The following is a 27920-nucleotide window of genomic DNA, read 5'->3' as shown; positions in this document are numbered from 1 at the left end:
TAGATTAGGTCATTTTAAAAACCAAGACATCTCTTCAAGAGGTATAAATGCCAGTAGTATTAAAAGTTGACTTCTCTCAAAATGTTAAGGTTTAGTTCATCAGTGTTCATCCTTGTGAAGCAGTCATTCGCCTGCTTCAGCAACATGCTGAATTCCAAAATGGGAAAGGTAACAATTTTGAATGGTCCATGACATTTTATCCAGGCATTGTGCCACAGAGGTATCTATCAAAGAAGACAGTTTGGAAGTCACTCATAGCCCTCACAGCCCTCATCCCACCAGAGTTGGGCATTGCTCTCCATTCATATTTAGGAGCTACACTGTGATGTGTTTCAATAAGAGTGGTTATTTACCCTCTAACAGTTTTTCTTCCAGCTGATGTCAGGTGAGGATCCCATGATTTATCACTACTTTTCAGAAACCTACAAATAACATTATCATTATGAGGTCTGACACTTCATATGTCTGCCAGAAACATGAGACATTGGTTGTAGGCTGTCACGCATATTTAGCTATTGCTGGTCTTTAATGTAGGGTGTAAAAAGACCAGCAGTGAGGTCTTCTGGTAGTGCCATGCGATTTACCAGTACTTAAACTGCATGTTTGTGAAACAACTTACTGCTTCATTATTCCTTCTTACCAAATTTTTTAATCAAATAAAGAAAAATGAAGCAAACAGAAGTCAGAAGACAAATATTATTTAGAATTTCTGTAGAAGCAATCAGTAATTTATTGATCTACACTTAAGTACGTAATTATAAATAATTTTTTTCTTGGAATATAGATTGTGTCTTTGAAACAACAAATGTATGCATACACTTTTCTCATGGTTAAAAATTAAAATGCAAGTAAAGTAAACTATATTTTTAACATCTGACTTCTCATTAGAGATGCCATCTGTAATTTGTTTCTCAGTCTGCTTGGATGTCTTAAACTTGTTTTTCTAACTCACTTACTACTAATTTTTGTAAGGAAAAGAACCAGTTAAAATGTGTATGGAATTAAAATCTAAGTGCATATATATTCATGTTTAACTAAATAAATTGCATAGATACTGAACTTACTGGGGTTTTTTTGGAAATTGATGCAGTTGACTCCACTAACAGACAATGAACAGGGTTACTGTATGATTCAAAAATCCTTATTTTTCAGGTCTGCATTCAACAGATTTTTTTTCAAGTCAGTACTTTTGTAGTTTTCCCTTAGATTGTATTACTTCTCATTTCTGCCTAAGAATCTTATACACAGTAATCAGAGAACAAAACAGCTTTGATCTTAAAAAAAAAAAAAAAAAAAAAAAAAAAACAACAAAACACACACACAAGCTACATACATCAGTAGCTGTACTGTGATACGTGTGCAGCATTTGAAATTTTTCTTTGCCCTGCAAGGTGGACTGGATGATAAGTTGATAGGAATCCTTTGAACTTTAATTCAGAGACGTGTGCAGGTTAAAGATCAGTTTCACGTGAGCTCCCAGACCATCTTAGTAATAAATGTCCATGATACTTACCACTATCATGTACCTAAAGAATGCCTGTTTAGCATTTGTTAATAGATTTCTGTGTATCTATCACGAGGTTTTTGTTTGCCTTTTTTTTTTAATCTTCTGGGATGAGTGTAACAACATCAATGTTAAATTCCTATCCACCTGTTCTCAATGAAAAGAACTTTCTTATCGCAGGCATTGCTAAAGTGTCTTTCTACTGCCAGTTAATTATTAGGGTTGTTTTATGCAGCAATTCAGAATAATGTGTTTATTATGACGATGAAAAATTAGCCTTTCATTAGAATCGACTTCCTGCTTTTTTTAGGCTATTGACAGTATTCATCAAGTGGGAGTCTACTGCTTAGCACTGGTACCAGCAAACACGCTTCCCAAGACACCACTGGGAGGAATACACCTGTCAGAAACCAAACAGCTTTTCTTGGAAGGATCGCTGCATCCTTGTAATGTGCTGATGTGTCCCCACACATGTGTAACGAACCTGCCTAAACCAAGGCAAAAACAACCAGGTAAGATAAGTGAGTGCAAAAGGTCAGTGACTTAACGCTGTGTGCTCATGGCACTGTGCAGAGTAAAATCAAGTAAGCATTAATGCAGGTGAGAATCAGCTCCATCAGCTGTTCATGTTAAATATTATAGGTGTTTTAAGGACATGGTCTGTTCTGGTGGAATCCAGAAGGAGTCTCTTCACAAGGAAAAATGCTCTAAAATGCTTGCTCAATAGTAAAGATGAAGAATTTTTTATTGCTCTAAAAGGCACAAATCGAAGCTCCTTGCAGACTCCCGGTCAGTCATGTTTAAAGTGCATGGACTGAGACTCAAGCAGAAAGAGAAAATCTTGGCTTATTTGGAGGCTGAGTTTGTAAAATAGAAGTAGAGAGGTAGAAGACCACTGACACTAAATGACAGTGTTGGAAGAAAAGCAAATGGTTAAAAACTGATTATGAATATATTCAAACCAAGATTTTTTTTTTACCTGAGGAGGGAGGTTCTGGATTTTTCATACATATCTGAGGGGAAAACCAAACTAGTTTTAAGGTGGGTCTTTAGCAGTTCTGCTGCATTTTATGAAGAATACCAGTGAGATGAATACAGCCCTATGTATCTTTCAGCTACTTCTGGTCCATCAACCAAAGTTTGTGTCAACAGAGATGTGCTCAAGGTTTTTTGTTGTAGCAAATGATAGCAATGAGGAAATTTGTGATTCAAAAGGAAATGCAAATAATTTTAATCCACAAGCAAAGAATTCTTTATTGCATTTAACACATTTCTGATTTATTCTAGAAATTGGCCCTGCCTCTGTGATGGTGGGGAACTTGGTCTCTGGAAAAAGAATTGCACAGGCCAGTGGTCGAGATTTGGGGCAAATAGAAGATAATGATCAAGCCAGAAAGGTGAGTTAAACTTTTCTAATATGGCTTACATTTAGCTAGCTAGTATCAGGAGACTTAGCAGCACATGGATCATATTGTTATTTCAGAATTTGTTGATTGCATTTTAATTCAAACAAACCTATTTCAGGACCCTTTTCACAGAGAAATGTGAAATAGACATGAGGGAATCTCTGCATTTTATGTGTGTGGATTATTTTACAAAGATGTATAAGATGATGGAAAAAACATGGTAGAATGTGTTAATGAGGTTTTTATCAGAAATTACTCTCTATTATATCTTTATATCTTTTTTAGTAGGTCAAGAAGAGTCCAGGGAATTTTGTTTGCCTATATGGTCCTGACCTTATTTTTTATTTTATTTTAGACCTCTAAAACTATGTTTCAGTTCAGCTTCTTTGGAGGCTTATGCGAGTAATTAAATGAATAATTTCTATACTCTATCTATCTATATCTATATTCATAGTATGAAAAATAGAGGAAGCTAAAAAATAAAAATTGTGCTTAAATTCAGAGAGATTAGTAAGAACTTTTTTATTGTTCTGAAAGTAGTAATGTAGTAATGCATTATCACTCCGGTAGTGCCTTGACTTCCAGAGAGGCGTCTGTTACTACACAAGAGCACCTCATTGTAAAAATGTATGATGACAAGAGAATTAATTTAGGTTTAGTGTTTCATAGTTACTGATGTAAAATATAGAATACAACTAAAGAAGACATACCGAAACTAGCAGAATTTGTTTGGTGTTTTTTAAAGCTGAGAAGTTATTTAGTGCCTTGACTATCACTCTGCTTTATTTCAGTTCCTCTTCCTCTCAGAAGTTTTACAATGGCGAGCTCAGACCACTCCTGACCACGTGCTTTACACTCTACTTAACTGCAGGGTAAGCAGAGCAGACTGGTACGCTGGCAAGTTGCAGTATGGAAAATGACACGCTGATATTTCATCTGCACCTGCTCGCACTGTGGCTGAACACATCTCTTTGTCCTTCTTTTCCCATTAATACTCAGCTGCTGTATTTAATGTTCACTGGGGCGGAGAGGAAAAGTGAATAATCATTTCCAGTTGCCAAAAAAAAATTGCTTTTGTATCAGGCACCCCACCTTTTACATTTCTCATTTCTTTTTCTACGACATACATGTTGTGGATGAGCTGACACTGCAAATCTGTTTCAATACTGTTTGTTCTGCTACTGGAGAGTGGTATTTAGTACTGCTCACAGTCTCAATTTCTAATTTGAAAAACATAGGCTTGACAAAATGAAAGCACTTTTGTAAATACAGCAATGACTGTGAGGTTTGAGACTGGCCCATCTGATAGGAGGTGCAAGAATGGGGAAAGGAATTAAAAAGAAGAAGAGGTATGTCCAAAATCTAGCTAGATCTGCAAAGGATCACTAAGGCATCTCTCTGCATAGCTTACATGAAGTGCCAGCTTGGCACAATATTTCATTGCCCAACAAAAACAATTTACTGCATGACACATGGTACAGAACTTGAGTTTACTAAGAGTGGATGATTACACGCTGCCTAGACAACTGTAGATGACAAGCCAGTAATTCCCAAGACCACTGCAAAGCAAAAAAGCCTGATTTCAAACCAGTCCCCTTGGCACATCTAGATATGTCTGTCAAAACTGGGAAACACATCTAGTATGTGAGGTTCTCAAGGAAAGGAAAGGGCTCAGAATATTCACCTGTGCCACCTGGAATAGCTGGCGTTTGTTCTCAGTCTTTGTGCCACCTAAACAACTCAGATGGGATCGTAAACCTCCAGTAATTTGTGAACATTTGCTGAATGACCAGTTAATGTATTTACAGGATATGCTTCCCTAGCATATTACAGTGCTGGTACCAAAGTTCAGTTTGAGGCTACCAATGAGTCATGAAAACAATTTGTTTTCATTCAGATTATCAGCCAGCATTATATGAACTTTTGCTGCATTAGAGACAACAGTGATGTAGTTATTTAGTTGTCTGTGGCAAAGTAGAAAATCTGAGAGGCAATGCTGTACATGTATGCAATATTAAACAATTAAATGAGTTCATTGTCCTGACCTGTAGCAAGGATGCTATGAGAAAGAGACAGTGGCATGTCCTGTCCCATCTCCTCTACACAGATTGTGTTGCTTTTGAACTTTAAATAAAGCCAGACTTCCCATGCTGACAGAAGGGTTCAACCAGTGGGAGGGAAGGGCACAATATGGAGAGTGGGGATTAACAAAATCATTTGTCATTCCTTAGAAGTGAAAAATAGCTGAATTTTGAAATTTAATTTCTCTGCTCCTTTAATGTTCTCAGCGTGGAGTATGGCGTTGTATGAAATTTGTTTGAGAATTTTGTGGTTTTATGAAGATACTTAATGTCTAATGGAAAGCTGTGATGTTTGGTGGGTTTTAGCCTAAGCAAATTTTATTACCCATCTTGAATTTTAGTGCTGGTTTGTAACTTTTCCCTTCTTGTCTTCCTTGCATATTGTCTCTATGCTTTATTCTAAAACATCCAGACATCTTGTGGTTGATGTCTAATAGATACATGGCGAGATTAGTGGTTTTGTGCCTTTTGAGAATTTGGAAGATTTCTAAATTAGCACAGTGCCTTGCTTTTAGTGTGTTTCATGAAGGATTGCAACACCTTCCCGTTGTGGGACAGTTCGTGTATGATACCAAAATGGAATGCTTCCCTTTGCTTGCCAATGATTCTTGTCCAACATCACAATTCTTCTCTGCACTTCATATAAACACTGTCTTTCTGCTGGTTCACCCACAGCAAGTTCCAGAGGTCCTACATGTGCTGTGCACAAATATGCATGATTTGCAGTAGTTTCCTTTCTGTGTCAGTGGGGCCTGTGATTCTGGTGTATGTGGGGAAATGAAGGGTCCTTCTCCCCACGAGTATGCAGACAGGCAATTTCTTGAAAGAAGGATGTGAGTTCAAACCCATTCCTACTGGTATGTCTGCCATGACCAGGCACCCAGACCTCAGGTCACTTTGGCCATGTTTAGATGGAAGCCATCTGTAGCCCAGAACCCCTATAGCTGCACACGTCCTTAGAGAAAGTTTTCTTGGTAGAATAATTCTGAAGACAAACTAAAATTGCCTGAAGAGAATTTCACTGAGTGTGGTTGCTGAACACTGTGAAGAGGAATGCAAAGCCCTGATTTTGCCCTTTTTTTTTTTTTTCCAGTTAGCTTCTGCTCTCTCTTGACAGTGTTTGAGGTATAAAGTTTGTAAATGCCAAGTGATATGTACATGATAACACCCTATGTCCCTGCTTCCAGTGCTAGACATTTATCAGACTGTTCTCTGCTCTCTTAAGCTTGTGATCAACCAATACTCTAGTGGTGTGAAGGACAGTGATAATGAATGGAAATCAGCAATCAATCCAAACGCTTATTATTTCTTGCCTTGTTAAAATGAAGTTTAAAGAATACGTAGTGGTCTCCTGTAAAACAGAAAACCCTATTACTGTATCTCTTAATAAGAACAGCGATACAGCATTTTAAATGATATTGCATTGCATTGCATTTTTGATGCATTGATCTTTTTAAAAGTATATATTACTTTTTTTCTTCTTCTTTTTTTTCTCTCAGTTTCTTCAGCTTCTCTATTTTTAAATGAGCTTAGTGCTTGTGCTAGGTGCCAGGTGTATCACAGCTGTGTAGCAGGTGTATCTCTTCTGACTGTCAGCCCTGTGTTAACACCATATATACATATTTCTCTGTATGTGTATTTGTGCATGTGCATATATACAGAAGTACGTATTTTTAGGGAATGCAAGAACCGTAACACTCATCCAATTTAAAACACTACGTCTGATAATTTTGAGTTAGTGCTACTTGAATTGCTTCAAAAAGCCAGATTCTGTAGTAGCATATTGTCACTTCTCTTTTTTTCCATGCTGACCAGAGTTACTCAAATCCAACAAATGCCTTTCTTTTCTGTTTCATTTATATGCATGTGCTTCGCTTTCGTTACAGACCAATTCTTTTTGCCTGTCACAAAGTATTGTTTTCTCTGGCGTCTTTTGTCTCTTGCCTTTGAAAGTATTTCCACTGTGCCATTTGGCTTCACTCCAGCATGCAGACAATGAAGTGCAATTGTCAGGATTGCTCTCCACAGATTCTCCAGATTGCTGCAGGAGACCCTAAAGGCAGGAATGCCCTGTGTGTAGCAAGAGGAGTACAGGTTACATGTGCATGTCTTTAGCATGCTTCTGTGACTCTCTTAGTTAAAAAGAAAGCACTGCTGAGGGCAGAAGAAGAAGGAGGGATGGAGAATGTTCCCCTCCTTGACAAACCTCTTTTTTCCTTCCAACCACAGTTTGGCACAAGGCTGAAGTTTTCCTTACTTAAGTTGATGTGACATATTGTGGCTTTGGAAAACCGCAGCACCTCATCCAGTAACTTCCAAGCTGCAGGAGAATATAGAGTTCAGCACTCTGCATTATCCTCTGTGACATTTATCTTTCTTCCTGCACAGGGAACAATAGCCAACTCGCTAACGTGTGTCCAGCTACATAAGCGAGCTGAGAAGATAGCTGTCATGTTGATGGAAAGGGGGCATTTGCAAGACGGAGACCATGTGGCTTTGGTTTACCCACCAGGTAAAGAACCACTATGTTTGGTACCTTGGTACTCCCAAAATTTAATCATGAGCCTATAGAATGGTGCTGCACCGGTATTGTTACCAGCCTGTAAAGCTCGTTAATTGGCAACACGCACAATATTTGCCATATAGACATTTCTTTGAACTTAGTCAAACATATTTAAAAGATTTTCTTCTTATGCACGTGTGTGAGTATACATATTATTTTTCTGGGTTCAAATAAGATTAACCTATGGTTTTAAAACCTCTCTTATAATCAGTCAAATTTTAACACTAATTTACTGCTTTTCTTTTAATTTGCTGGAGACATACTATTTTATGAGCACATGGTTCTGCTAAAATATTCCGTCTGCTGAGTGTTCTTCTTAGATTCACCTGTTGAATTCTCTCTTGGAAATGCTGCATTTCATGAGGGGAAAGCAGCAATACCAGGAAAGTAATCCATTTCTAGAGTAGAAGCATGATTAATAAATAGCAGATAATTAAAAAATACTGAATTATTATAATCAGTATTTCTTTGTATCATTAACCTACCTCACTACGTGGCTTGGATTTTTGTCCTTTGACATAAGGGCTTTTAAGCTTATGTTAACCAGTACCATATTTTACATTTGCTTAAAATTATTTCTGATCTAGTGCTGCTGTTTTATCTTAAGCATTTTGTGTGTCTTTGTGAAATAAACAGTCTGATTTAAAGTCTGGATTATGATATTTAGGCTGTAGGGACTGCAAGGTATTGGTTAAATCTTGGTAATTTATAAGTGTAATTTCACAGTGGTTAATATGGGAAAACGTTTCCCACAGAAGAAGGCAAGTATTTTAAACATAAGTTTTTATTTCTTGTATTTCACTTTCCAAGCATAAATCATTTTACTGAAGGAACAATACTGTACCTGTTCTCCAGATTCTTTTCCACTGGAAGAGTAAAATAGTCCCCATTGTTATCTTGGCACAGCCTGTGTACAGAACAAAGGAACCATCAAACAGCCAAAGTCACAGGATCTTTGTGCAGCTGTCAGTTCAGGCTCCTTACATGGGCTGAAGTGTCCACAATCTGTCACCTGCAGTCAATATTTATACAGAGCAACACTTAGTTTTATGGTAGGAACGGGGATTCAAAATCGTGGCTCCATTTTTTATTGTGAAATTTCAGGTAGAGAATTCAAACTGCATAAGTGAAGTTAAAAATGACACACGAGAAAGAAAGTGTCTATTGAAACCCCTGATGTTCCTTATACAGCTGACAGAAACAGGCATGGTGCCCCCTCATCCTTTTGCTGGGACATCCCACTTCTTGAAACTCTCTTTAGGAAGATAATTCATCTGTACAAATCAGTCTTTTTACCAGTTACTTCCTGATCATAAAAGTGGTGTTTACCTAAATGATGCTATCTGGCTGCAGCTTTGTGTCATCTTTGAAAGGAATCAGTGAAGCTGAACAAATCCTGACAAGGGTCTGAAAAAGATGTCTGTTACAGGACTTAGTTCCTGATTTAACCTTCTGAGTTGAGTCCCAAATAATATTTATGCTGACACAGGTGTCTGTGATTAAAAGATGTGATTTTCAGGGGAGTATTTTTGTGTTGTTCTTCATGCAGGAATAGACCTGATTGCTGCATTTTATGGTTGCCTGTATGCAGGCTGTGTGCCAATAACAGTTCGACCTCCACATCCCCAGAACATAGCAACGACGTTACCTACAGTGAAGATGATCGTGGAGGTGAGCAGACAAAACCTCTCAAAGTGCACAAGCAGATGAAATGGGCAGTGGACTCACATGGTCTTTAGGAACAGTAACTTAAATGAATGGTGTTGTAGATTAAAGTGTTGTATTCTTTCTAAAGATTCATGACGTCAGTGTGTTGCAGTCATCACTCATTGACAGCATGCAGCCTTCTGACTTCTGCTGTCACATTTTACTGCAGTTGTGCTACACCATCCAGGAAATGTATCTGAAGTGCTTTCTCATATTTAGCTAGGAGTTGTGGGATTCCCCACCTGGCAACACTACACTCAACGTTGAGAAGAATCCCAATGGAAAGCTGAGCTTTGTGCTCACCTAATTGTTGTGCAGTTTGAATCAGTTTCAAAGTTCTGTTGTGAAGATATTGGTTGATGGTTTTATTTTCATCCAGAGCAGTGTTATTTTGAATTTTTCATTTAAAGCTTTAGTTTGGCATTTTGGCTTTATCTGATAATACATAGCCTTGTTGCTCATAAATAACTTCGTTCTGCATGTTACTGAGGGAAATAAAATTGTTGTAAAAAGATAACCTTTTATATCTGACAGTTCCTAATCTATTGAATGGAATTCTGAGTCTCTGAAATAACAGAAGATGAAGCAAATGTGATTTTATTGATAATTTCAAGCAATAAGTACTAGAGATAGTTATAATTTGTTGCTTTCCTCACGGCATCAGATGCTGCAAAATGTCAGCAGAGGTATGAGAAATTGGCTTGTTGTCTTCAGGATTCTCATTATCTAATATTTTGCCAATCACTGTTTTTAAGCATCGGTTGTTAAAATTATAGAAATGGTGTAAAATGTGTTATACTGGTTTTACTCTGATGTCTGTTGGGCAAACCAGATCTGGTTGGTTTCCTGAACCTCAACCACTCTGTGATTCTGTGATTGAAGTGGTAAAATTTAATGTATGTATGGCTACTGATTTCCTTAGGTTGTTAAAAATTGGGAAGTTGATGTGCAATCAAATGTCTCAAATTCCTGGAAGAACAAAAAAATATTCTTAGCAATATTTCTGTAAACAGGTTCTTAGACTTCAGGGAAAATAAAAATGGTGCTGCCTTTTCAGTTTTTTCTCTGTACTATCTTCAATGATCAACAGTGTCCATATTTATGTTTGTTTGGATATTTTCTTAAATATGTAAGCTTTTATAATCAGTAAAAATACTGTTGTAGTTGCTACTTACATATTTTTAAAAAATAGCAAATCTAAGGAGAATATCATGAGCATGCATCATCAGCACAGATGGCAGTTGCAATATATTCACCATTTCATTTCTTAGTGTCACTTGTACAACTTTTGGTCCAGAGTTACTTTTGACAATAACAGAGGAGTTCCCAATGCTTTATCACTAAGCATGAGAATCAGGAATATATGGATAACATAAAATTGACTTAAGATAGTAAAATTGCTCATGTAAGTGTCAGGCTGGGTTTTGGTTTACATTAAAACATTATTTATAAACCAGGATATATTGCCATCACATAAGAAATGTTCTGGTCACTGTCTTCTGTACTGGCATCCTGGGTTGATAAGCGATACAATGTGGTGGAAAAGTCACATTCTCGCTACTGAGGTGCCTTTAGTTTCATAACAACACTCTACTCGAAGTGCAGTTTTCATGTAATTTGTAAAACTCACATGACTTTGTCTGCTTCGTGAGCTGAATTTTTCATGGATCTTTTCACCTCCTGATTAGAAAACGTAAGACTAATTTACCTGTGTCCTGTTCTAGCATAACGCAAACCATGGTCTTGCTCATTTTCACAGGAGAATTAATCAGTATCCCATTGTGTTATTTGTTTGTCGAATTCCTAGGTGAGCCGCTCTGCCTGCTTAATGACTACACAATTAATATGTAAATTGTTACGGTCGAGAGAGGCAGCAGCAGCAGTGGATGTCAGAACGTGGCCTCCAGTACTAGATACAGGTAAATACTAAGGCTAAGGGCTGCTTTGTCTTCATTTGTTATTGTGTTTGTCAAGCGTTCAGAAGTCTATCTGTCACTGGAGTAATATTCACGTGTTCTTGCTTTGTTTTCACTAGATGACTTGCCAAAGAAGCGGCCTGCACAGATCTACAAACCTTCTAACCCTGAAACACTTGCTTACCTAGACTTCAGTGTCTCCACAACTGGAATGCTAGCGGGGGTAAAGGTAGGGGCTTCTTGCTAAAGTTGTCATTCCTGCTCTCACGCCTAGCTGGCAGGTGATGCATTGCTCTTTATTTGTAAATTCTATTGATTTTTGCTAGTAGAAATTGAATTGCTACTTCCCTTGCAGTCATTATTTGATTGCATTAACATTAAATAAACTATTCCGTACCAGTGTCCTGAATACAGTGAGTTTAGCCCCTCTCCTCCTCTGATACACACACAGATAGGCTAGTAACTTGTCTGCCTGGGGCATTCTTTTCAAAGAAGCATCTATTCTTTCCATTTTATGAAGGAAATGAGACTCGGTTAATCCTCTTCTACCTGTCCCAGTGCCCATTTATTGTCTGCTCCTGTAACTCAACTGCTTGCCATTGGTTTTCAATATTCTTTTCTTCATGTGATTAAGGGAACTGCTAATGTTTCTGGTATACTTACCTGGTACAATACTAGTGTAATCAGCAAAGTGTTTCTTAATAGATTTGTTTGATAAACTTAGGCATGTTGAGCTCTTTAAATCTCTATTCTGGCCTATATTCCAACACTCTAGGCACAGTGTGATTCAAAGGTGATTTTTCTAGCTCATAACACACGTATTATTCCAATATTGGTTTAAGCAATGCACAGGCAGAGGTAAAATCACCCTCATTTTTAGCTGTTACTTCCTTGCTCCTACCTGTTGCATGTCCAAGGACTTCAGCAATTTTCCTGAAGTATCGCACTCACAGCTTATATTGAATTCCTCATCCTCTTTGACGTCATCCATCTATTTTCAGAAGCTATTAGCACACTTTATAAACAAATAAAGCATCATTTACCCAGTTCTCAGATGAAGAACTTGAAGCACAACATGGTGAAATGACCTGCCCAAGGTTGACTAGTGGCTGAATGACTGAGCTGGCTTATGGTTACCAGTCAGACACTCCTAGGAGATATGTATCATCTAACTTGAGATGATGAGCCACATGCCTACTAGATGTGGACTAGTCAGAGGGCTCCACAATAATCAACAGAGAGAAGCAGGGACTTCTAGGGTGTAATTCCTCTGGCTTATTTGAAACATCTATTTTTGAATGGGGTGAACGTTGAACGAGTCTTCATTTCCTCTACAGGAAGCCTTAAATGATTGAGACACGCTCATCCATATTAAATCAGGTCTGAATTCCACCTTATCAGACTTGTAGAAATGACTACTAATTATGCAAAGTTAGTACTTGGAGAGCTTCAAAGATAGTCAAAGCCAGGGCGAGGCAAAGAACCTTTACTTAATGTGGCTAAAGGAAAATCCAGATAAATCACTAATGGAATTTTTAATTAGCTTCAGGTATCTGGGTCACATAGCCTCCAGATCACTATCTCAGCAGGTCAATGTAGATAGTACCATCTACTAGATCATCACTAGTGATTAATTAGTGTAAATGGATCATCAGAGGCCACAAGGCTTGTCAAAATGCAGCAGTGATCAATTAAAAACAATGGCTGAAGAACTTACATGGCTTCTACAACATTGATAAATGTTTCATAGACACTTCGGAAGTAGTAAATTACACTTAGATTTACTCTCAACTTTTTCACTAGTTTGAACCCAGTAAAGTGTCAAAATTCACAGAGTAACACTGGTTCTTGTCCAGCAGAGCTTGGTAATCCCATATGGAAAAAAAATGGTCTTGATTCAGCTAGAGAAGGATTAAACTCTTCAAACTGAAGTCTTTCATAGTGTGGACACATGTTTTGAGCTGGTCTTTATGTATGACTTGGAACATGTTCAGCTTCAGTTATGGAATTTATAGTGGAGAAAAAAATCACTTCTAGAGCTCTATCCTGTTTACTGAGGATCAAATAAATGTTACATCAGGTGCTTGTTCCCTTCCACTGACTATAATCATATTTAAGGCAATCATATTTATTTAATCATATTTAAGGCAATAAGGCCAATATGTGGCAGAGATCAAAGGTTAGATGAGTTAAATCCTACTCAGACTGTCTTTCTAATACAGATATCTTTCTTGTTATTAGCAGAGAGGACACAGATTAAAAGAAGTGGTTGTGTTCCCACTATAGTTAGAACATCTAAGTCAGGATGGGTGAGTTTGTGGGAAATATCCTGATACAGCTGTATTTACGTGTTGTCAGTAAGAATTAAAATGACTTAAAAAAAATGGAAAAAGCATATTTTTCATCATTTCTTCTTTGTTTCTACTTTCTTCTGAGAGCTTCCTTACCAAGATTTAAAATAAAATAAAATAAAATAAAATAAAACAACAAAAAAAGATTTATCAGCTAGGAGCTGCTTAACATAAAGATATTTCAGCATGTTTACAAAGTTTATTGGGGATCTCTGTGGCTGAATGATTAGGTCCTTAGTACCATTTTGCATACAAAATCCTCTGTAATTTAAGAAGTATATTGACAATTTTCTTTATTATATAAAGTAGTACGTCCTTTGAAATATGTTACTGAAGATCAACAAATTACTTCAAATTAGATTCATATCCAGCAGTCATTCATTCCTTTGTTCTTCCAGAAAGTTTAGCTCATTATCATTAGCTTTGCATACAGCTTGGAGCACGTCTTTAAAACACTCACAGCTTTCTCCCTAAATCAATTCAAACTTATCATTCTTTCTGTCTCCCCTTCCCTTTCATGGCTATTTGGATGCCCTTTTGAAGGAAAATTGTGTTTCCTTAATATAAATTACATGTGTATTTACACTGAGCACAAAGTCAATATTTATTTGTTTTCTTATCCTGTAACTGATTTAAACACTTGGCGCAGTTTGGGAATGAGCCTTCACAATGACATAGTTGATCATTTTAATTACTTTGCTGTTGTCTTTCAGATGTCTCATGCAGCCACTAGTGCCTTTTGTCGTTCTATTAAGCTGCAGTGTGAGCTTTATCCCTCCAGAGAAGTCGCTATCTGTCTGGACCCGTACTGTGGACTTGGGTTTGTCCTCTGGTGCCTCTGCAGGTGAGGTTTCTCCTCAGCATTTTAAAATATCACTTCTATTGTACTACACCACAACAAACAGGATGGGAGGAACAGGTAGAAACTCCGGGACTAACACAGGCAATTGGTATTGCCAGAAGCTATATGGAGAATGCTGTATGGAGAGGACACTTGCTTTCAGTAGGATGTAGACTCATAGAATGATTTGGATTGGAAGGGACCTTAAGAACCGTCTAATTCCAACCCTCCTGCCATGGGCAGGGACACCTTCCACTAGACCAGGTTGCTCAAAACATGGCCATAGGTATTTAAGGACTATGAGTGCAGAGCATCATCACGGCTTTTCATTGAACGTCTGCAGTTTTACTGCTGTATATGCAGAGTCTGGCTAGGTTTTACTTGATGAAGGCAGCACTCTACCACAATTATTTTGAGGAAGCAGTTTCTTGGTTTCCTCTTTTTTATTTTTTAATCTGAAAGTACAAGTGAATATTGGGGACTTTTCTCAGTTGGGACATATGGATGTGATTTTTGCAGAGACATGGAAGTATGTTTTGTTACAGAAGGATACTTCTATGGCAGTAGCTAAGCTATCAGAAAAAAAAACAAAACATCACCAACAAAAAATAACATTTCTAGTGAAATGTGAATCAGCTTTTCTATTAATAGGAAGTTTAGAAATTTAACAATTCTGTCAATCTTTATACTCCAGGGAAGTTACAGTTCAACACTGAAAGCAGTTCCATCGAGTTGTTTTTTTTTGTGCTTATTCTTCTGATTTGTTTTTTTAAGATAGCTGGTTTGAGGCAAAGGGGAAGAGCTATGGGAAAGTTAATGGAGCACATTTTTATGAAGACATATTAGAGTCAGAGCAATCCAACATCTGTACTCTCTTTATAGAAAGCCCTTTGGTATTAGCAGTAGTGCTGGTTTTAGTTACTGAAATTAAGATAAGCCAGGGGCAATAAAGATGCTGCATCTCTGGATAAACATTTTACCAATTTAGTAAATACATGAAGGAAACATTAGAGAAAAACTGTTGCAGCAATTTGTATTAAGCAAGTATTGTTCATTTAAAAGCAGTCTATTGGCCTATTTTTGCCCTTACCTTTTAAAATATTTTTTATTAAATATGAAATGGGCCAAAGATTAACAGTATTATCCTATTCATTCTTGATCAATATTTCTCTATTTAGGTTGTGCTTTCCCTAATATTATTTTTTTTTGTTTTGAAAAAGTGTTATTTCAATGTCTTAGTTCTATAACAGAAAACTCAGGAAACATTTCAGCAATGTTGAAATTTTAATTAAATCACTCTGTAATTTTTTAAAAAATATTGATATTTTTAAGTTAGCTGCATATTTATTATATAGAGTTATGTGTCAACACTGTACAGCCTTTGCTCTGGTGGGTAGTCAAATTCATTGGCTAAGCTAAGTCTGCTGTGATGTGTTCAGCAAGGTAGGACCAGGGAAGGACTGTAGAGAAAATTCAGCTAAGGAGTTTATTTCTATATCAGGTAATGTAGAACATGGGGCATACAAGAATAACTTCTATGTAAGATTTATCTATTCTGTGCATTATAGATACACAGAATAGCGATAAATTTTGACGTGTCCAAAAAACAGGTATTTTATGGTGCCCATGAGTCTCCCTGATACACACATTTCTGTTTATTCCAAAATCATATTTGGAACAAGTATGCATTTGCTGCCCTTAGATTCTTCCCAATACTGATAATGTTCAACCTGTTGCAGAAGATTGTTTATGACTGGCAATTGAACAAGGCAGCAGACCACTGGGAGAATCAGTCTGTACGCCTCTATAAAGTAGAAAATTTTATACCATTTTCAAAGAAAAGAAGGAATAAGACAAAGCTGAAGGAACTGTGATTAGGACAACAACTCTTTAATCTTGTGAACCATTGTCAATTTCTTCTTTGTCACTGATATCTGTCCCTATAAAACCAGGAAGATTGCAGGCTGCTTGAATTGCAACTGTCATTTAGAGAAAGCTGACATCAGATATAGCTTCATTAATTCCACTTACAAACTTAATTTCCATTTCATTACTATTTTAGAAACGAGGAGTATTTGATGTGTTCTGTAATAGCAAAAAATACATCCTGGAGCTTATTAGAATCTTGCTCTTTATAACTTAAAACTTTGCAACTTTGCATTTTACTCTTTGTAGTTTAGTATGCCAAAATACTTCCCAACATTTTCCAGCCCAGACTCTACTTCAGAGGATTCTTCTGGAAAGATTGTGTTGTCTGTCACCAGCCCCATTAGCCAAATTAATACTTCTAATGGCACATGAAAGTGAAGTTAAATTTTCAAATTTTTATCAGCTTTAGTGTTTCGAGAGTTAAATAGGAAGTCTTTGTTTTAGGAACCCAGCAGGAAGAGAAAGCAACCCCCTGTACAGAGTGCAGTTAAAATAACAAGTATGTTTGAACCCCTTTATTAACTAGACTAAAGGAGGCATTGAGCAAGCAAGGGAAGAAAACCTAACCTTTTATCCCCGTTGTAGGTGCTTAAACATTTTTCTGGCCTGCTCCACTGTGGTGCCCCAGAGTGCACCAATCTATGAGGTCAAAGCTACTTAGGAAAGCTGCTAGAGCATGGAGCCAGACCTTTGGTAAGTCTGGAGTATATTGCATAGTTTTGCAAAGGTTTTTTAATTATTATTATTTAATTTGTTTATTATTTTATGACCTAAAGGGTATAAAATAATAAAGAAAAGAAACCTTGCAAAGCAGAGCAATACATTAAAAAAATAGGATTTATCACATTCCCTCTAAACTGGCTGCATGCTCCAGCAGGGTTTCCTTGGAACCTTTGTCATAGAACAACACCTCCGTGGTGTGGCAGCAGTCATCAGCCCCATGTGAGTTCATAAATCCAAAACTTCTTAATTGTAACAGTTTGCTACTGATTGCTCAATAAAAATGTATTATTTTTGCATTTTTCTCTTTAATGATGAGAGGGTGATCAGAGTGTTCTGCCTTGAATTGCATTACATTTTAAAGTGCGTCATGTTCTTAAAAAAAAAAAAAAGGCAAGTTGAAAGTGTCCTCCAGTTTAAAAACAAATGATGCTAAATCCCACTGTTCAAAAATGCTTCCTGAAATTAAGATGGCCCTATCTTAATACTGATCACTGTGGGGCAGAACAGAAAGTTCTACAGTTCATTAGTGAGGATTTTCTTAATTGATAGTTGCTAAGTGATGCAGTACACTAAGAATTTTCCCTCAATTTTATCCATATTATAGTTCTACTTCTATCATTGAAAGATAAAATTGTCCCTGTAGAAATTAAAGTTAACAAAATCGATGATTTAAAATAAATTATATATTAGTAATTCTCAGAATCTGTGATTAAAATAGTGCAAGTCAGTAAAACTCAAACAGGACCAGAGAAGCTGGATTTTCCAGTCCACAGTGGCCACCTAATAAATATGGTGAATGCTGGGTAATTGTCCTAGGAAAGCTTTCCAGGTAAGGTGTGATGAAGTGGCTTCCTCCTGTTCTACTCCCGCTGTCTCTATTCCGTAGCCAGAAGCACCCAGTGGTGCTGTTGCATAGCTTGTACAGCAGGAGACCTTGGGGTTTCTTGTTAAGCAAACAGGGCGAGTTGTGGAAGATGTATGGAAGGAATCACAGCATTAGCATGACAACTGCAGTTTACAAAAATGTAGTGTGCTAGAATAATTAATTTCTGTTAGGTTGACTTGAAGATAATCTGCCAGGCATGAGCATTTCACCCAATTTCTGGCCCATCTATAACAAATTAAAGGCAGGGCTAGGTAAAGAAGATCAAATGCCACATCAGAAAAGAATAATCCTAGCATGGGAAATGCAGGATATGGACATAGCCAGCTCTCTTGTATCTTTTGCACAGTGCACAAGTGGTTCAGGCAGAATGTAGCAGTGCTGCACACAAAAAATGTGCCAATTTCCCATGGCCAGTGGCAATTTCTGGAAGAGGCAATTTGCATTTTCCCCACTTGGCAATATTGAACCTGCCTTAAGTCTAGAAGGTTCAAGGGCAACTGAAAGCCCTGAGTTACCTCACTACATGAGTACAACAGATTAACTCTGCTGGCTCGTAGCTGACTGAAGGCACTAACATGGGTGAGTAGGTGGGGCAGGGAATGTGCTGCTAAGGCAGGGCCTGAGTCTGAGCTAATAAATATTTAGAGTACTGTAATGAACCACATTTAATTGGATATTATAAACAGCAGTGTCATTTCTATTGGTACTGGCATTCGAGTTGTCCTAAGGTAGGCAAAGGTTAAACATGTATGGACCCAAATGTTTAACCTTTACCTACCTTAGGATTTCCCATGTATCCAATTAATATATCCATTGTTTATAATATCCAATTAATTTCAGATAGTGAGTTTTGTTTTCAGACTTTTGGGGGCATTAGGCAAGGGCACCTTAGGAAAAGGTCTGTGGAAAACTTCATTAGTTCAGAGCAAGATTGCACTCTCTCTCTCTTTCTCTTTTTCTCTTTTTTTTTTTTTTCCCCAAAACAAAATCGAAACAGTGTCCAAAATTTTAAAACTTACTTGCTTGGTTTGGTTGCCTGCTCTGAAGTATTAGAATAAAGGGTCTTCATGTTGATGCTAAGCACCCCAAATAGTATCGAGTTCATATAATTTCCACCCCTGATGCTGCTGGATCATGTATAGGATGCTAAGGAGCAGTCAGCAACACACTTCCCAGGGATGTTACACTCCAGTTCAGAAATGCCCAATAACAATCTAGAACCATGTTAAAAAACATCCATTACAAGGTTAGAATTTGCTGAAACTTTTCTCTAGAAAGGGGAGGTTTAAGCCTTTTGAAGAAATGTTCATATCTAGAAGTTCAAGTCACATCTAGCTCTCAGTCAGGGCAAACTGCATGGTCCCAGCAGGCAGTACAGGCATTTTGGCATTAACCAAAGGCATATACTTGTCTGATTAGAGTCCCTACACCAGAGCTCAAGTTAAAGCAGGGTGCTGGGTTATGGCACCATTCTCACTGGTTCCCTGTAAAGTCCAGATCTGCTCTCAGCACTTAAAACCTACCAAGATTTATGGCTGATGTCTTTTCCATTCCTGGAAGATCTGCATGCTCTGCACAGTGATCCCTTGTGCTCTACATCAGTTGTTGGTTGAACTTTGTGAGATATTTCTGCGTCTCCAGTACTGACCGGTTATGTGCTCACCGTGTGCAGCAGTGCTCGTAGTGCGCTGTATGGCAGGTTGGGAATGCTCTTTTTCATCTTTGTAGTTCTCCAAAAGTGCCCAGGTCTTCAGGAGAACTGAAGATTCACTTTAGCCCAAGCCCTGTGATACTTAAGTGAAACATATGTCCCAACAGTCTCCCCTGTGGCCTGTTTTGTCCTTTCTACTAGCTCTGGTCCAGATGATTGTGAAGGCTCTTGCTCAATCCTGTTGAGATTCCCTTGGCATGCTGACTCCCTTTGCAGACTTTGAGTTATGTACAAACAACTGAATTATTTTGGGCCCAACCAAATGCCAAGTACCCATTGCTGTCCCTCATCACCAAGAGCAAAATATCACCCATAGAAATACAGAAACTAAATGCGTATACTTAAAAGACTGGACAGCACCTGCCTGCCTCTTGCAGTCAAGTAGAAAAGCAGCTAACGCCACCTCAGAAGGACACCAGAAGTGAGGGCAGCAGCGTGTTAGCAGCCTGCCAGAACGCAATTCCAAATTGCAGTTGCTGTTTGTCAGCATTTATTGCCCTGCTAAAATTTCTGGGACTATAAATTAAAACCTCAGAGTTTATTGTTAATCTGCCTTAGCACAACAGGGGGTAAATCTTTGATTCAGTGGAACAGGTAAGTGCCAAGATGTCCTTCCAGGCATCGCCATATGCTGCCAGAACAGCCTGCCAGGCGGTGGAACCAGAGCTGTGATCAGATGGTGCCTTCGTACCAAAATACAGTCTGGTGTGTTTACCTGGAGTATTCCTGTCCTTGGGCAGCCCTTGCTCAGTGCAGGCAGGCAGGGCTTTTCATTTACTACCAAAATCCAGGGCTTCGTCCACCACCTTAATCCTTTTTTCCCTCCAGATTGCTTTGTAGTCCTCTGAAGAAAGACAGCATTTCTAACCGGGAGTCTCCCACCTCAGCTACTTCAGCATTTCACTTGGCATTTGCATCTCAAAAGTCATTTTTACAAATGTAAAAATGCCCAGATACAGGTGCAGGGGTGCTCTGAAGTCAGTCTCCTTTTTTGTCTTCTTTTTTGCCTGCTCCTAAAAATGACAGGGATGTCCAGGACTGCCAGACAGTCTCTGCAGTTCTACACTATGTCTACTGCTGTTACAAGGCTTATATCAGGAGAAAGTCACTTTTGTGGCAACAGATTTCTACAGAAGTGGAAGAAAGGATCTTGTTTCTGTTCCTTCCCAATATTTACATAACTAAATTTTAAAATTGCTGCAACTCCTATACCTTGTGTACTGTTTCAATTTCAGAATGGTAATTTTAGCTTCCAGAATTTATATTTAAACCACCAACTGTTCTTAATATCCCACCCGATCCCCCTGATGCCACAGCATTCACCGCAATTGTGTTATTTCCAGTTTGAGACTAGCAAAGCTAACAGCTCAACCATCCCTTGATGGCTGTCTTCTTTTGTGAAGGTGAGATAGCGCTATTTGTTCCTTTATGCATTTTCAGGATTAGCTTTACCACACCTAGAATGTTTCATATCGAGATGTACCTGACATACATCATCTCCACCTTACCTAGAATTACACAGAGGTGAAGTTTACAAAAGTTTCTATACATTTGGGACCATATACAGATTTATCCAGCATCCTCCAAAGCATCCTTCCACAATTGCAGTCTGTTCAAGCACTCTGCTCAATTGTTGTTTCCATGCTAAGCCAACACCGTGTAACATTTCACAGTGATTTGAAATCACCAGAGTGGTAGAAGCATTTCAACCAGCCGTACAAGGGAGTATCTTCTATTTCTCAGCTTCTCTCTGCAGAAGCATTGGTGACATACAGCTTCTTTGGGGTTAATGTGGAGGCATAAAGTGTGAACCTTCACAAGGAACTGAGGCTTCCAGGAATGTTCTGTTGCTTGGAGTGATTCACAAAACCTGCTCAGCGTTTCTGAGATTAATTCAGGAAGGCGAGCCAAGTCGTGGCTGACATCATGGTGGCCAGGTGCTGCATCAACCGGTTCAGCTGTGGAACTGGCACGTTCCCCCCAGAAATGTGTCTTTGTAGTTCCTCTCCTAGCTCCACCAACTACTCTAGCAAATCAGATGATGCACATGGCTTATTAAACCACAGCTATGTCGGCAAAGGCTGTGTTGGTAATCAAATTCCCAGGCATGGTATTGTCTTTCTGTAGGTTTATGCACTGTAGGCAAGAACAGCACACATCTGAGGTTCAGCACAATACAAAGTTTCCCTCCTGCTCCATATTTCCTGCTGCTCTGCATTTCCATTCTAAACTACTCAGTATTTCTGAGGGATTATAAAACTCAGAAAAGGCACTAGCAGTATCTTCATTTATCTAATAAATCAGAAAAAAAAATCTAATCAGAGTGAAATTTCTGGTAAAAGTGTGCTGTTGCCTGGTCTGATCATAAGTGTGTTTGTTTCCCTAGATCTCAAGAAGATGGGGTTATTCCCATCCAAATCCAGGTTCCCTCATGCTTTGTTGCATGGCTTTTGGTGGGATCATGAGGGAGAACAAAAATATGTTTCTTGTTTAGCGTAAGTTGATCAAGAGGGGGAGACAGTTCACCCTCTTTCATTGGTGTTGCTGAGGAGGGAAGATTTGTCCTAGTTGTGCATTTATATTCCCAAATTTTGGACTATTCTCTGGTAAAGTGCACTTGGAGTCAATGTTCCATTCTTCTACTCCAGGTAACAAGTGTTCTCTGTTAGTTTGTATGGGCACTTCTCAGTACAGAGATACAGTTTGTTCTGATTCTGTTCTTATTTGGGGATGTTCTGTCCAGGTGAATAAGTGGCACTTACAGGACCTTAATGCAGTTCTGAATCATCTAATATTTGACCCTTGGCAGCCTGTTTCTTATTGTGCAGATTTTTTTTCTCCTGATAGTGGTCACATCAGCTAGAAGAGTTCAGGGACAGGGGGAAGGGTTTGAAGGCAAATCTGAAAAACTTAATGGAACTGGCTGAGAAAGAAAGAGTGAAGTAATATTTACAGTAAAATCTGTTACTACTCCCTTGCTGGGTTTGATCTGTCAGCTGAACTCAGGACGTACTCCTTTCAGGCTTTGGTAGCTTTGCCAACATCTCTTTCCACACACTTTTGAAGCGCATACTCTTGGTTCAGCCATACTTTATTCTGAATCCATAAAAGCAACATGAAAGCATAATGCTTCATTTGACCATCGAGTGCTGTAGTGGTTATGTTAACTGTATCTGAGAGCACGTCTCTTCGTGGCAAGTCACAGCTTATGAATCACCAAGAGTGGCGCAAATGTGGGCAAGCAAACGTGGACAAAATAAAATTTTACCGCATGATAAATGAAATTATTTGAACTGTATTTCATACATATTCCATGACATCCGCTGGCTCCTACTCCAAAGCAGACCGAAACTATTTCGTTTATTAAATGCCTTTGTGGCTGGACTTTACCATACCACATAAAGACATACAGGTCACACGCATATTGTTCCCAATTGCACAACTTTTGCAAGCACTCTGATTTCAGTTGTGGGGGGTAGGAGGCACTCATTCACCAAGGATGGAAACTGTGTGAGCAGCACATCTTCAAAAATTGCCAGGTGTGTATCTTCTTTTCTTCCTAATATCGAATGTGATGGAGATGCTCACATTCCTGAAAATAAAGATCCATTTGGTGTCTTACTTAGGGCACTTGGATTTGAAAGCATCAGCTTTACTTTACCAAGCTGGCATTTCAGTTTTTCATCTGACAAATGAATTTCTCTCCTGTGCATCATAAATCTCTGGGGCTTTATGGTCTCTTTTCAGAACTTCTATGATTTGGGAGGTTTATGCTATGACTGTTCTGATCTGAAATATCTACAAATCACAGATTAAGATGTGATGGAGACTGTAAAAGTGATGGTAAATCTGTCTGTCTTGAGATGAGTGAACAGCGTAGGACCCACAGGAAATAAAGACATCAGTTTGGGAATACATTTTCCCTGGGGAAAAGTCTTGGGTAGCAAGGAATTAGCTCTGACATAATTACTTCCTTCAGGGACCCTAGTGAGTATCTTTCTCAATACTTGTGCTCTCTGGGTATCTAAAAAACAAAAGATGTAGAATATTTGGTTTTTAAAAGTTCATAAAACTTTCACATCAGAAATGTAAAGCCCCAAGTATTGTTGAAGTGGGACCAGATTTACATCCCTGAAAATGGTTGCAAACCGCTTGCTTGCCTCAGCAGGAGAGAGGTTATTTCCACGTTAAGTAATCAAGAACTCTTTTAATCAAGGTATCTTAAAATGGTAATTACTCAATCTTAATTATTTGTCAGCAACACATAATTTTGTTGATACTATAATTGTGTTTATTAGCACCATCAATAACCTAGCTATTTTGCTCTCTTCAGTCAAGTTCTAACAGCAAAGCACATTGGCACTTTGGGTAATGTAGCTTTTTAGGAGCATGTTCTGCCTGCATTCCTCTTTGTATCCTCATAGATTCCAAATGTACAGCAAAAGGCAGAATTTGGCCCTTGAAGTTAAACTACTGGACCTGTAGAGAACTGTAAGACATTGCCATGGATCAATGCGCATTTTGATAATCTTAATGTTTTAGTGCCACATAGCTTGTAAACATCTGCAGGCACAAGCATTTAGCACGTGTTAACAAATCTTGTATCTTTACAGCGTTTATTCAGGACACCAGTCAATTTTGATTCCTCCCTCAGAACTGGAGACCAATCCTGCTCTGTGGCTTCTTGCTGTGAGTCAGTACAAAGTGAGAGACACTTTTTGTTCGTATTCGGTCATGGAACTTTGTACTAAGGGACTGGGTTCACAAACAGAGTCACTGAAGGTAAGTAATTCAGTCCTTCTGCATAATCTGCCATGTGCACAGTGTTTGGGTCTTCTCTGCCCGGAGTGGCTGTGCTAAATATATGCATTGAGGAGAAAATCATCAGAGGGCAAGGGCAGCTTCCACAGAACTGATATTATTCCTTGCCAGAGGCTGTATATTAATATCAATCATTCTGTTTCAGATCACAAGGCTTTTAAACATCAAGGAAAAGCTTTTATTTACCTAAGCTTTCTGATCTGTGTTGCAGTCTGTGTTAGCAGGCATATGTTGGAAAACAGAGGTGTAGTAGTTCAAGAAACCCAATATACAAAATACATTTGTATATTATGTTTTATAAATTCCATGATTATATGAGGTACTAGTTTGGTTTTGATCCATATAGTTAAAGAATCACATACTTAGTACCATATTGCTTTAACTGGATTTTCCTCATTGTAGGGGAAGGAGGGTGTATATATATATATATATTTAGCTCAGAATTAAAAGCCAGGTAGCCAGTTACATTTCTGAAATCATCTAGAATTTCCAGTATGCTACTGAAATAAATTAGATCTTGGGATACTAACATTTTATGATGTCTCCAGTCTTTACCATCCTCAGTTAATAATTTCCTAATCAGTTTTTCCAAGGCTAGTCAATGCTTCCTGTTTGCTGTTATTCAGTGGCATTCAGAATTAATACTGCTAAATAGCATTGCCTCCCTTCAGAACGAGCATACCCATCTCTTCCTAAATGCTCCTGCTGAAATGCCAAGCAAGTATGTCTGCTCGTCTACAGCTATTAGACTGTCATCTGGCCATCCGGCTTCCAGGAAAGATTGAAATTAGACCGGCTCCTTACCCTCTATCCATCTTGAATCATTATACCTGCAGTTAAATGCTACTGACCTTTTTTCTTTAAGTCTGCCCTTTTGTGGCCTTTGTTACATTTTATCTTCCTTTTAGGCAAGGGGACTGGACCTCTCACGAGTACGGACATGTGTAGTAGTGGCTGAAGAACGACCTCGGATAGCTCTTACTCAGTCGTTTTCAAAATTATTTAAAGACCTTGGTCTCCATCCTCGGGCAGTCAGCACGTCACTTGGCTGTAGAGTTAACCTGGCTATATGTTTACAGGTAAGAGTTTTAACTTAGGCTCAAATTAAAATGGTTTCCACTAAGAAATATTCATTGTATTCCCTTTGACAGCTTTGTTGTAGGCGTATTAAGAAAATGCATGTAGTACTTATAATGTTCTTCTTGCATATACAGGTGGTAACTTCTGTTACTTTGTCAGTGAACACTATTCATCCCTCTCATGTTGCATTCATAGCATTTATCCTGCCCATGAATACAGTAATTCAGAAAAGTGCATGGTAGTGGCAGAATGTGTACTCTGTACTCCAAAAATATTATTTAGTTATGTAATGTAAAATCCAGTTTGCAAGTGCTTACTTTTAATATGGTACAAAATTGATTCCTTTTGTTTAGAAAATAATTCCAGTCCTTACTATTAACTATATATATATTTTTTTTCTGCATGCAATTTATTGCTTACAATAAAAAAATATTTTGCAGCATCTTTCATTCTGTTTTGATCCACTAATCAGAAGAAAGTACCTAGGGATAATATGGGATTTAACCTCCAGGAATCTTTATTGAATCGTGATTTTAAGGACAGATGGAGCACTGTAACTATCTGATCTGAATAGCCTCTAGGTTTTCACCCAGTGATAGCTACACCAAGCAAATAGTTTTAGGCTGAATTATAGCATATCATTTTATCTTTCAGGACTCCAAGTGATGAAAGTAAGCTTTCCTTTTTATAAGGTGTTCAATTTTTAATTATGTCTGCCTTATTTCTAGTTTAAATTCATGTGGTGTTAGACTCAGCCATTTTTTATTTTAGTATGTTTTTCTAATCTGGAATAAAGAATCTCATTTCTTTCATGATTATAATACAAATCTTAGTCTTTGATAAATAGATAAAGATTCTTAAGACTTCTTTCCTGATTTGTCTCTCACTTTTATGACTCCTGATCTCTTCCTGTCCTTCTAAATCTGGTATCAGAACCTTACATACTATCCCTATAATAGTGCCACAGGTGTCCTACTCAGATATATGATTTCCAACTTAGTAATCATTTAAAATCATGCAGAAATAATCTTCTGCACTGGCAACTGCATAGTCTGGGAAGTTCCATATCCATTTGGGTTACATTAAGGAATTTCTTATGCATGTGACCTACATAACTGCTTAGGTGTGGAAGCCAGAACAGATCTTCTCAGTGACACTACAAATAAGGCATTTGGATTGTCATCCCTGTAAAGATTTTTTTATTTTATTCAAAAAAATGTGGCTAATACTGGTGATGGGTTTAGCACAGACAAATATGTCCGTGTGTTATGCCTGCCTTAACCTCTTGCCCTGTTCAACATCACTGAAGAATCATGGCTCTCATCAGGCCTTGGCTAAAAGTCATCTTGTTGTTCAGCACACTATCAGAAAATGAATACAGAAGGTATCCCACAGCTCCACGACTACTTGCTTTCTCTCTGATTTTCAGCACAATATCCCTTTGGCCCAGGGCAACTTCAATTATTATTATCAAACAGATGACAAGGCAAAGTCGAGCAGGGTTAAAAGTCATTCTGTGTCCCAGACATAGAATTCTGTGGTTCGACATTCTGTAATTGCTGCCATAAATATTCTCCAGGAATAAAAATTCAAGGAAGTCTCCTGTTGTCTCAAAAGCAGCACTTGGATCCTTTTAAACATCTTTTCCCTAATAAGAAATAGACTTGAGAAAAAAATGCATCTTTTAGGTCTTTTTAGAAACTTCAGTGGACTCAAGTAACATGCTCCCCATGTTTTTGTCATGGGTTTGGAAGAAAAAACACTGACCCAAGTTTTGAATTCTTTTCTACTGGATGTTTCTTTGCAAGGATACAGGCCTCTCTGTTTCTTTCTCCAAATCTAGACTGCTATATGGTGACAAGGCAGAGAGGACAACTCAGAAAACATCTAGGAAATCTTCAGGCACTCTGACCTGAAACAACATAATTCGGAAAGGTACCAGTTTAGGCCAGTTAGCAGGCGTGGGTTGGTGTGCTTTCCCAGTCAGCAATCCAAGCAACTTGAAACAGTTCACTGGGAGGAGTATTGCAGGCAGCAAGGACACCTGTGGCTGACTTTCATTTTCCCTCAAGTATAAAGGGAGATCAGAGAAGAAAGATGGGCTAATTACTTGGTAACAATAGTTTTCTAATTCATTCCTGTATTGTTAGCCATTCTGAAGTGCCAGCAAAGGAGGGGAAAGAGGGAAATGATGGCATGCATCCATGGCCAACTGCTTTGAATTCTCTGACAGACCAGGATGGGGTCCACCAGCTTCCCTGGCCAGCTGAGTTGGAGCTGTTTCTGAAAAATACCATGACCTCCCACTGGCTTCTGGTTCATGTAGGGACCAAGAATGAAGATAACAAGGACAAATCAGTGGCAGAAGTTTGCTTGCCACTAATGAAAGTCTCCCTTTCAG

At 38.2% G+C, this 27920-nt stretch overlaps 1 protein-coding gene across 6 annotated transcripts in view; it reads left to right on the top strand.

The window, feature by feature from the left end:
• DIP2C (disco interacting protein 2 homolog C) overlaps window positions 1–27920 on the top strand; it is a 311434-nt gene that overhangs the window by 246554 nt on the left and 36960 nt on the right. For all 6 annotated transcript variants that reach the window (XM_068673474.1, XM_068673473.1, XM_068673477.1 and 3 more), the window contains 10 exons: window positions 1815–2016; window positions 2792–2901; window positions 3702–3782; window positions 7380–7503; window positions 9104–9225; window positions 11069–11180; window positions 11297–11406; window positions 14242–14372; window positions 24232–24400; window positions 25348–25518. In XM_068673474.1, coding sequence (XP_068529575.1) covers window positions 1815–2016; window positions 2792–2901; window positions 3702–3782; window positions 7380–7503; window positions 9104–9225; window positions 11069–11180; window positions 11297–11406; window positions 14242–14372; window positions 24232–24400; window positions 25348–25518 — 1332 coding nt within the window. The remainder of the gene's footprint in view (window positions 1–1814; window positions 2017–2791; window positions 2902–3701; window positions 3783–7379; window positions 7504–9103; window positions 9226–11068; window positions 11181–11296; window positions 11407–14241; window positions 14373–24231; window positions 24401–25347; window positions 25519–27920) is intronic.

The sequence above is a fragment of the Anas acuta genome, chromosome 2 (genome assembly GCF_963932015.1).
Source record: "Anas acuta chromosome 2, bAnaAcu1.1, whole genome shotgun sequence".
NCBI lineage: Eukaryota > Metazoa > Chordata > Aves > Anseriformes > Anatidae > Anas > Anas acuta.
This window is presented reverse-complemented; position numbering and strand designations above follow the sequence as displayed.